This window comes from Armigeres subalbatus, chromosome 3 (genome assembly GCF_024139115.2).
Source record: "Armigeres subalbatus isolate Guangzhou_Male chromosome 3, GZ_Asu_2, whole genome shotgun sequence".
In the NCBI taxonomy this organism is placed as follows: domain Eukaryota; kingdom Metazoa; phylum Arthropoda; class Insecta; order Diptera; family Culicidae; genus Armigeres; species Armigeres subalbatus.
In genome coordinates this window covers 108712434-108723275 of record NC_085141.1, presented here as the reverse complement: position 1 = coordinate 108723275, position 10842 = coordinate 108712434, and the positions used below count along the sequence as shown (strand labels likewise).

Below are 10842 nucleotides of genomic sequence, written 5' to 3'. Positions count from 1 at the left end.
ACTGAGGAAACCATCGACATAGGGAGAGATATCGAGAAGTAGAGAGTCGAATGTATATACCAATCGACTCAGCTCGACGAATTGAGCAAATGTCTGTCTGTCCGTGTGTATGTATGTGTGTGCACAAAAGCTAAAAAAAAACATTGAACAACTTTTCGGTAGACACGGTAGACAACTACCGTAATGAACTTATAGAAACTTATAAAAAATCACGAAAATAAAGCAATAAAAAAAAGTAACCCTCAACCGATTTTTTTCTCGCAACAAGTTTTATTCAACAGGGGACAAAGCCTTGTTGATGACTATTGAATTTGATAACGATCGGTCATTGCGTTTAAAAGTTATGAAGACAATGGTACATTGGACCATATAAACCCCATACATGTATAATGTTGGTGTCTTAACTAAATACGAGAAAGGCACCACCAACGCTGGGTGGATTAATCTGGGTTTTTTCCATTACGCTGGGATATGGATGGATACTCTGAAATAGTGCGTAACGGTGTAAACCCGGTCATATCGCTAGGCTCGGTACGACTTTTCATTTTTTTTAACGAAGGTAATGGAAATCTGCTACCAGACACCTGGGGAGGCGAACCCAGGTAGTGTGGGGATGGGATCACCACTCCCGACCCACTAAAACCAACTCCTTCCTCTCCAGTCATTCCCCCGGCCAGCAATTAAGCAATACTTCGGGGGATGACTATTGGGAATTGCGCCCCCTTCATGACGTACACAAGTGCACGTATGCGCCTCGACTCTCCGACACTCCCTCCCATGCAACACATTTGCACAAGACACACTGGCACCACATGTAACTCAACACTCACCTGCCTATGCCGCTTGAATGATTGCAAGAGGACCAACAGGTATCCTGCAGGGGGTACCCCATGCCGTCATCTCACAACATAGACAGTCCTCATTCAGTATGGTGTTCACCCCGTCCTGCAACAGGGTGGCACCACTTGTCTGCCAAGCCGGAGGCGACCCTAGGTTGGTGGCTCCTATGCCGCTCCTACCTCAGCTACGAGGCAGACCCTTTCATGTCTCCTATTTCTGAGGTACCGCAGAAGCATCAACCCTCCGACACTCCTGCCAGTCATAGCGAGACTTTCGTGTCCCCTACTTCTGAGGTGCCGCAGAGATATCTGCCCCCCGACACTCCTGCCAGGCCTAGCGAGATTTTACTCAATCCGTCCCTGGCAGCCGGATCCCACTACTGCCTAAGCAGCCACTCTGGCCACACGTACCATGCGAGTTTGACTTGTGTGCTCGGTCATACATTCAGTCCCAATCGCTTGCACCACTCTCCTGACATTTAGTCTCTCACTCAGTGGGGATTGTAATACCCCCATCTCCCATTTATATCCACTCTGTGCATCGTTTGGGCATGGAACACCCGGCACGTCACGCGTGTCTAATACTCACCTACTCGGGCTTCGATGCTGGCAATAGGTTGTAACATGCGCACTACTACTGATTTTGTTTTGTACCGCGGAAGCAATTTTTGAGCTTCTAGTCTAGTGTACGGAACGAAGGTATGGGTCAATTTTCTTACCATTTTTGTAATCCACCTACACTAAACAACACGACAACAGAACATATCCACAACTCTTCATAGTCCATGACCTGCCAATATACCCTATTTGGCAAGATCATCGTGCCAGCGCATATGAAACGCTGCGGTGTGATAGAATCTGAATTCTGAGCTGATCCATATATCTGCAGATCAAACATACATACATGCCACCGGTTAGTCGACTAAACTGTATGCCATGTGGGAGATCATCTCCAATTGCCAGCATTATCTTGTGAAACAGCCATTGCTCTCCTTATCTGATAAAACTAAGAGATAAGAGAATGACCACTGACCACTACAACTAGGACCAACGTTATATCCCGAACGGAACTGTGATCAGATCAGTCGCTAGTTAAATTCCAAGCAGGCAATACCGATTTTGTGCTCTGTGCCTGACTAGCAGTATTTATTTGACCGATAGTATAGTCATAGTGTATCAACGTGGTGCTATAGAGGGTGAGCCGAGATAGGCCGTGTAGGAGGTAAAGTGTGGTGATTATTTCATTGGCTGGGAATAATTTGCTGAATTTTGAACCTACAGCCTCAAGCCCTCAGACCCCCAAACAATGCATGACGATGCATGTAGCAATGGCAGAGTAGAGTGATGGTGATTACATGAGATCGGTAAGCAAGGCAGATGAACAGTTAAATAGTTTCCGAAAATTATTCGACTGGAGTGCTAAAGTGATCATTTAATGCTGTTCCCATGCAGGCCCGTCTTTTCTATCCAAAATTCTGCATGGCGGTGACATTCATCGCTCTGGTGGTGTGGTGACGTAGCATCCCACCATGGCCACTGAATTACTGGATCTCGGAGTTGCTGGCTTCCCGCCAGTAGTCATGGACTTTCTGTTCCGGGCCAATTCCGCGACAGGGCCCGCCTGGGAAGCAGTGTTACGATAGACGGGGATACCTTCGAGGTGGTTGAGGAATTCGTCTACCTCGGATCCTTGCTAACGGCTGACAACAAGGTTAGTCGTGAAATACGAAGACGCATCATCTGTGGAAGTCGGGCCTACTACGGGCTCCAGAAGAAACTGCGGTCGAAAATGATTCGCCACCACACCAAATGTGTCATGTACAAGACGTTAATAAGACCGGTTGTCCTCTACGGACATGAAACTTGACAATGCTCGAGGAGGAATTACAAGCACTCGGAGTATTCGAGAGACGGGTGCTTAGGACCATCTTTGGCGGTGTGCAAGAAGACGATGTGTGGCGGCGAAGAATGAACCATGAGCTCGCCCAACTCTACGGCGAACCCAGTATCCAGAAGGTAGCTAAAGCCGGAAGGGTACGATGGGCAGGACATGTTGCAAGAATGCCGGACAGCAACCCTGCAAAGATGGTGTTCGCTTCCGATCCGGCAGGTACGAGACGGCGTGGAGCGCAGCGAGCGAGATGGGCAGACCAGGTGCAAAACGACTTGGCGAGCGTGGGGCGTATCCGAGGATGGAGAGATGCAGCCTCGAACCGTGCATTGTGGCGTCAAATTGTTGATTCAGTGTTATCTGTTTAGATGTTAACTAAATGAAATGAATGAAATGAAACGTGGGATACACGCACGACACGGACACCATACAGTAGGATAAGTACTAAAACTTAGAATGTAAGTACACCTAGGATATAAGTAACACTTTAATAAACATCACCTACAGTTTTGCATGTAAAATTTATACTTTTGCTTTGGAACACGATGACTCGATACGTCTTCTTTTTTGTTGGTTTCGCTGTACTTATTTCGAACCAGGTTTGTAGGCAGAATTGGTAAGTGGGTCAATGGGACCAGTATCAGTACACCTTCTTTCCACCTATTTTGTCTTCGTCTCATGCGACTCCCCCCTTTCCTCGGGCGGGGAGATGACAAGATCTCGGACAGGTACTTTGCAGGCAGCACCCACCTATTGATATTTCGAAGCCCAGATAGTCCTCAGTCAGTGTGGTGGTCTCCCCATTCTGCAACGAGGTGGCACCACTTACCTTACATGTCTTCAATTTCTGAGGTGCCGCGGAGGTATCTGCCCCCGACACTCCTGCCAGGCCTCACCAGACTTCAGTCATTCTAACACTACCGACCATGCGTACCATGCGAGTCTTACTTGCGTGCTCACCCATACACTCGGTCCCTCACTCTGTGGGGGTATTACGAGTAATACCCCCAACTCCCATTCGCTTGCAGCACATGTGCACCACTTGGGGGTGTGTGGGTACCACCCGCTTGCCGCGGGTACCTCCACAGGCTCCGTTAACGACCTGGCTAATTGTTTCACCCCCAGGTCATTCATCCCCTCGGCACGGGTCGCCTGACACCTTGGGATTCGGGGTTAGGGACGCCATATTGTCAGCTTCAGTGTTATACTGAGTCTGACGATATGGTCGGATTTACACCGTTACGCACTACTTCCAAGTAACCATATCCCAACGCAACGGAATCGGTTCGACTCTAAAGCTGACAATATGATGCCCCAAAAAACCCCAAGGTTGTTACCACTTCGGTAGGATAGCGCGTGGACTGCTTCGGCAGTACAAGGAGTGATCTGCTTATGCCGAAGGAGAAGTGTCGTAGCTGGTAGCCACTATTGTCACCTCGAGGCATGGCATAAGTTTGAGTGTGGACTGCTCATGCTAAGGCAGGATTTCCGTAGCGTAGTATCGTTTATTGGTCCCTATCCCTACATACCGCTTAGTCCTTAATTTTTCGGATTTCAGAATATTTATCCCAACGAGTATTCTTATACACATTAGCGCCGCCATGCAGATGAATTCCAAAATAATATGATCTATTACAACATGGGTTTGACTCCTCGAACATCGATCTGATGATTTTTTTTTCCACTTTATTTAAATGATTTTTTAATTTTAAAATTCAGTTCATCACTAATCGATCTGATGAGTCTGAGCCCCACCCCACGCATTTTATATAAAAATCGTGACTTGCTCTGCCGTTTTGAGGTCCAGGAAAGGTCATGTTTGGTCCGATCAGAGGTCTCAACGTCTTAGACAAATCTAGAAGGACAGGAAAATTTGGGACTCACATTGTTCAAAAATCGGCTCACTAACGGCTAAAGATATAGCGATTTGGAAATAACGTTCTGACTGTTTCCGAGGATGCGTCCCAACACAGCATGCGTCAAATTTACTCAAAGCATTTACAATGTATTATACAATATTATATCACACTTCTCGACTAACACTACAGTGATATACGGATATGACTGATGAATCTATCTTGAGATCTATCAGTGTGACTCTTTATACGTATGGCTTTCGGTCAAAATTGAAACAGCACAATGGCGTACTCTTTGGTATCTACAGTTTTACGATCATTCACCTCTATTATCGCTAACGGGGGATATTATAAACACTCGTTAAAATTGAGAAACTAATACCGTTCGAAAGTAAATTCGAACGTCAACAAGAATACACGTGACTACCTTGACTTATTCTGTCCGTCGCCGGGCCAACGCAGCTTTGGTTTCTTGTTTGATTGTTTGACCCACAATCTTCAGTGTTCGGGCATCGCTAATCTGGTCACACATCCGCTGGAAACAGTTGTTCATAATAGTTTTGACAAGCTCGTCGAAATGCAATTCGGTTTCCGATGATTTCGTTTGTATTGTGCTCAGTTCCTGCGCCATGGTTTTATTCGTTGCTTGTAATTCCTCGTTTTGTTTCATCAACATTGAATTGTTTTCCTGCAACGTTAGGATCTTTTTGTGAACATCTTTGAGCTGTTCAGTCAATAATTCGATTTCTTTGGATTTATTTTGCACCATTTCGATGTTTGCCTCTTGTTCTTTTTTTATTCGTTCGAATTCTCTGAAATCTGATTTATTTGTATCACGACTAGCTACCAAATCTTTCTGAAGTGCTTCCACCATTAGTTGTAATTCTGTATATCGAATCTCTGATTCGGATAGTTTTTGCTTGAGTACATCTTCATTTTTTGTACTAACTTTGGTTTCCATGGCACGAACTTTTGCTTTCAATGCTAGGTTTTCTTTTTTTAGCTCCAGGATTTTTTCTTCTAGTAGTAACATATCTTGGTCCTTATCAGTAGACGATTTTCCATCATCTGCACTATTCAAATTTAACAAATCGATTTTATCTAATACACGATCAAGTTTCGATTCCAGTTTCGATAAGTTCATTCGTACCTCCGTACCTTGCATTCGGCTCTCTGTCATGAATAGATTGAAATTAACATCAGTGGCTGTGTGTAGCAAGTTCTGTCCTGCAATTGCAGTTGTGAGGGCATTTGCGGCCGATGGAATCATTTGTAGCCCAATCGGTGCTTGATGAATTTTCCCAGTGGTACTGGCACCGCCTGTCCGACGATGAGGAATGTTTGGACGAGCAATCGTTTCGAAATGAGCATCCGTATCGGAGGAGTCGCTGACTTCTGTAGTCGATACGGGATTATCCTGGGGCAAAATAGGTTTGCCTACTCGGGCCATTCGCGAGATCAAACTAGCTTTGCCTTTTTCAGCGTCAGAATCTGGTTCCTCAACTATTGGAACAGTTCTCGATGCCGGAATTGGAGGAACTCTCTGCTGAGGTTGCTCAAGTTCTAAAATACAAACATCTTGGATTGTGTTGAGCAACCGATCGCGCTCGTCGGCAGCTTCAAACAACACACTCCAGAATCCATCGTCATCACTTCGAAATTGAAGGTATTCATTTTTCAGGAACAGTTTAGTACCAACTTGTAAATTGAGTGTTGTCAGGGCGTCGGTTTTGGTTCGATAAATCAGAATCCTAAACGCGAATTCGGAACGGAGCAATGCTAAGCCCAGTTTCCCTTGTGGTGTGTTCGTTTCATTGATTCTGGAATATAGAACATACAATTACAATTTAAGAATGATAATTGATGTACCTTGTGGTAGTCGCGTGTGGTCATCATGCGAGTGTATAAAAGACGGAAAGCTGTATAGCATTAGCAAGCTTTCACTATCGCATCGCTGGTCACCGGTCAAGCAGTGTGGCGCATACAGATGTACTATAGTATGCGTACAGTGCGAACCAGGACTAATAAGTATAAGCATCCAAATGATTGAAGCACCAGTCACCACATCCTCCTTTCTTTAAATTGGATATGTTTGTCAGCATCGAGAAAGCAGCCCCTTCAACGCGATGTAGGTAGCGCAACCCTGGTAAGGTAGCCTACCGAGGATTCTACAGTAGATTGTAGAGCAAACGGATTGATTCAACGGCAACAGACCCGGCAACGAATAAAGGACAACGATTGGAAAGTCGGATCATGGAACGTGAGAACTTTGAATGAAACCGCTACCGCACGTGTTGGGCTCCTGGCTCGTGAGTGTGGCAGCAATCTAGGAAATACGGTGGCCCAGAACTGGAGAACGTGAATTCCGGGCGGTAGATCCCATAGCAAACACTTCATTCAAGTACCACATCTACTATAGCGACGGTGACAGAGCAGAACGAGGAGTTGGCTTCATGGTGATCGAGAAGCAGATGGGACGAGCGGATAGGATATGTCATCGGATCTGGCGACGTCAACAGATTGTGGGAAAATATCCACGAAGCTGTGACTACAACAGCGCAAGAAGTGTTGGGCACTGCACAGCAACGCCAACGAAATGGTTGGTTTGACGAGGAATGCCAGCCAGTGATTGACGAGAAAAATGTTGCTAGGAGTCGAATGCTAGTGGCTCGTACCCGTTCCAACAGAGAGCGGTACATTGTAGCAAGGGCAGAGGACAAACGAGCCCACCGCAGAAAAAAGGCAACACGAAGATAGTGTGATAGCTGAAGCGCAAGAGAACATGGATAGAAACGATATGCGGAGGTTTCACCCAACTGTCAATGGCGCGCGGCATAAGACTGCGCCAGTGCCCGCCATGTGCAATGACCAGGCATTGAAAGCGTGAGTGAAGCGGACGAGCATTGATCTAATTCAATCATAGCATCCTATGCCAGTGAGTGAACAGCCTTGCTCAGATGGATACCAAACAACGATTATGAGCGATCGTTGCTGCGTAAACAACGAGCAACAGAGTTCGCCAAGCCATACTTGGTATGGTATCCACGGAAGCTACGAACAAACATTAGCGAAAAGGCTTGAAAAGTAATGTCGAAAGACTTCTAGATTACCAGCATATTCAACAGATTTGCAGGAACTGTTATCTACCGGATTAGGGTAGATTAGTATTGATTTTCGTTAATCAATTTTGCCAAATTGTGTCTATTTTATTTCAAAAGTTTGCATGTTGGATCATGAAAGTTCAACGTTTTGATCCCTGACTTGCAACTTAATGTTCAAGTCATTGAGATGTTTAGTGACATGTAAAGGCCAAGCCATTCAGGATCATGCAACTCAGGCATTGGTTTTGCTTTGTCTTGTAAAAATAATGTGATTTTCTTCGCTCTTAAGCAAGATATCACGATTTAGCCAACGAACTAACGCAACAAATCTCCGATCATGCAACTCAGGCATTGGTTTTGCTTTGTCTTGTAAAAATAATGTGATTTTCTTCGCTCTTAAGCAAGGTATCACGGTTTAGCCAACGAACTAACGCAACAAATCTCCGTATTCTGTTTCCATTTCCATCCACATAATTCTGAATAAGTGGTGGTTGAGTTTCTTCGCGTAGGTAAAGTTGATTTTCTTAATAACGAGCGACGCTACATCACGATCAGGCTTGTAAAATGTCATCTGCATGTCATTTGACTAATTTGTTCATAACTTTCTTTAGAAGCAAAATTTCTTCCATAATTTTGAATGTACTCATAACGCTTGAGTAGGGTTATATTTTTGTCCAAGGGTACATTGCTCTAAGTATAACATCAAAGGCTGGAGAGTGAAAACTCTCCAAAATGTCACGTGTCATTTGACATAATGTCATTTGAATGACATTTTGCCTCCCACGCCCCAGATTACATATTTACAGCAAAGTCTCGTTAGACAAAGTTGTAGGCCCATTTAACCGCTATAAGTTCGTCATACAACATGAATTGATAGCTACCGTCTGAAAAAAGTTCTGGGAAAATTATACAAACGAATGCAAATGACATTTTACAACACTGATCACGATTATTGATCGTTTTTGTACATAGATCCTTTTCGGTGAAAAATTAAAAAATGATTAACAATTGAATAAGAAAAACAATAAACAAATTGCTTTAATTTCCAAGTGTCACAACGCCAGTGTTCTTTTTTGTCGGTGCCAGACCTCCATCAGTTGTTAGGCCTTCAGTTTTTAAAGAAGAATTCAAGCTCTTTCATGCAGGTCTTGAAGCTTTCCCCAGGTCGATACCGGTAGTCGTTTTCTTCATTGGGATCAAGACTGCTAATTTCTCTGTGATAAATATGAAGATGATCATAAATTCCCCTTATTCAGACAGCTATATGTACCTTGTTTTTTACATTAAGTATTTTCATCGATTGCGAGCAGGTAGAATCAGGTGGCTTTTTCACGTAACGTAGTTTTCAAATCTTCTGTGAGAACTGTAACTCTTCATCGTGCTTTACGACAAACTAATGCAACTGAAGCCGACAGCCGATTTCCTAGCAAGCTCTCCGTTCTGGAAAGGTGTCATCTGCAATGCCAAAATTGTATTAACAGCAAAACTGGCCTGTGCTGCATTGTTCGACTCCGTGCTTGCACAGATTTTTATCTTTTAATCAGTAATAACTTACAGTATAATGAGAAGAAGCTTCTCATGCCAGATAGAAAAGCATTCGGGGCGGTTATGAAGTATTTACAAAACGTAGTACAAGTAGTACAAAACATTGAGCCACGCGGGCCGTACGTTGGGCAGCCCTGAGCTATACTATCTGTTAAAAAGTAGCTTGATGTCAAAGTTATTATTTTCTCTCCACCTTCCGAAACTCGGATCACTCATGCAGTCCCGCCCGCCCCTCTTGTGAACGACAAGCGAGTTTTTTTAAGGTGCTGTATAGCGGTGCGAGTCTTGGAACATTAATTATAATTTATCGAATACGCTCGATATAAGTCTTATGGGCCGGCCAGACTACAAACTGAACCACATGTTATTTAAATTTTAGTCACTTTTAGACATAGGTAAAAGAATATGTTACAAGCGCATAGTCTGAACGTTATATATGTACCTAGTATCATCGCCTAGTTAAGAAATTTAATGAAAAAAATACTTACAGTTTGTATGCGGTTACCACACTAGCTTGTAACAAGTTCCATTCTGGCGGCCGCTTATGCTCCGGATGATCACCATCGGTAGTTGAATCAATGGCTTGCTGTGGCGGAATGTATCGAAAGGAGGATGCCCCATAGCGATCCGACACCTTACTCTGATTTGCGGTTTCAGGAGATTTTCTGCTCGCAGCAGTACTGTTTTTCGAAACACCAAAAATTTTGGCTAGAGTTGAGCTGGAATCAGAGTAATAAAGTTTATGGTGTTTACGACATTTTATCAGCTGTTTTCAAACTTACTTGGAAGCGGGTTTGAAAAAGTCATCGTCGTCGGATGCTGGACTTCCTTTTCCGGTAAGCATCTCTACTGAAGGATTTCAAAATTAGTTTACTAGATGCGCAGCGACAATTAGAAGTTCTTAACGATTATCATATTCATTATATTTAAAACCGATGCCTGAAATGTAAACAAAAAGCTTGATGCGGTTCGGGTTTTTTTTATGTGACAGCACCTTCACGCACCAACTAATCAGCTGATTGTACCGTCAATTCTCTGATACTTATTCAAAAGGACGTATGCGATTTAATAAACAAAGATCCAAACGTCGATTTGTCCAATCTGTTGGCACTCCCACGCAAACCAACACCACCAATAGGTAGCCGAAGGCTTCCCCTTTCTGTCTGTGGTGATGGTTTGCGTGGGAGAGCTGTCAGATTGGACAAATCGACGTTTGAATCTTTGTTTACAAAATCACATACGTCCTTTTGAATAAGTACCCGAGAATTGATAATTCTAATGTGAAGTGACAGCACGCTGGACAAATTTTCAAAACGACTCATCTGCTTTTGTTAATAAATATTCAAGCGTCCAATCCTGTCCAATCTAATCGCACCACACGTAAACTAACAAAATTGAAAGGGGAAAGCTCGGAAGGCCTAATTCTGTTAGTGTTGTTTTGTGCGGATTTGCCATCCATTTTAATTCCAATCGATATTTACATTTTTGGTTACAAAATCAGATAAGTCGTTTTGAAAATTTGTTATTGAATTGTAAACTCCATCACCCCCACCCCATCACCCAACAGTATTTCTGAACTCTCGCTTAACAATTGATTAGGGCCTACAATG

At 43.8% G+C, this 10842-nt stretch overlaps 1 protein-coding gene across 1 annotated transcript; it reads right to left on the bottom strand.

The window, feature by feature from the left end:
• Positions 1-4880: 4880 nt before the first annotated feature.
• On the bottom strand, positions 4881-10334 carry LOC134226969 (FK506-binding protein 15). The gene is made up of 4 exons (XM_062708120.1): positions 10237-10334; positions 10015-10171; positions 9721-9951; positions 4881-6406 (listed from the first exon to the last, which is right to left on the bottom strand). The coding sequence occupies exons 2-4, from the start codon at positions 10074-10076 to the stop codon at positions 5020-5022; spliced, it is 1680 nt and encodes a 559-aa protein (XP_062564104.1). The 5' UTR covers positions 10077-10171; positions 10237-10334; the 3' UTR covers positions 4881-5019.
• Positions 10335-10842: the final 508 nt, after the last annotated feature.

Coding starts and splice junctions, on each gene's coding strand:
- LOC134226969 (XM_062708120.1), bottom strand. CDS start 10,076: ATGCTTACCGGAAAAGGAAGTCCAGCATCCGACGACGATGACTTTTTC. Junction 9,952..10,014: donor TTTTTCAAACCCGCTTCCAA/GTAAGTTTGAAA, acceptor CTCTGATTCCAG/CTCAACTCTAGCCAAAATTT. Junction 6,407..9,720: donor GTGGTAACCGCATACAAACT/GTAAGTATTTTT, acceptor TCTATATTCCAG/AATCAATGAAACGAACACAC.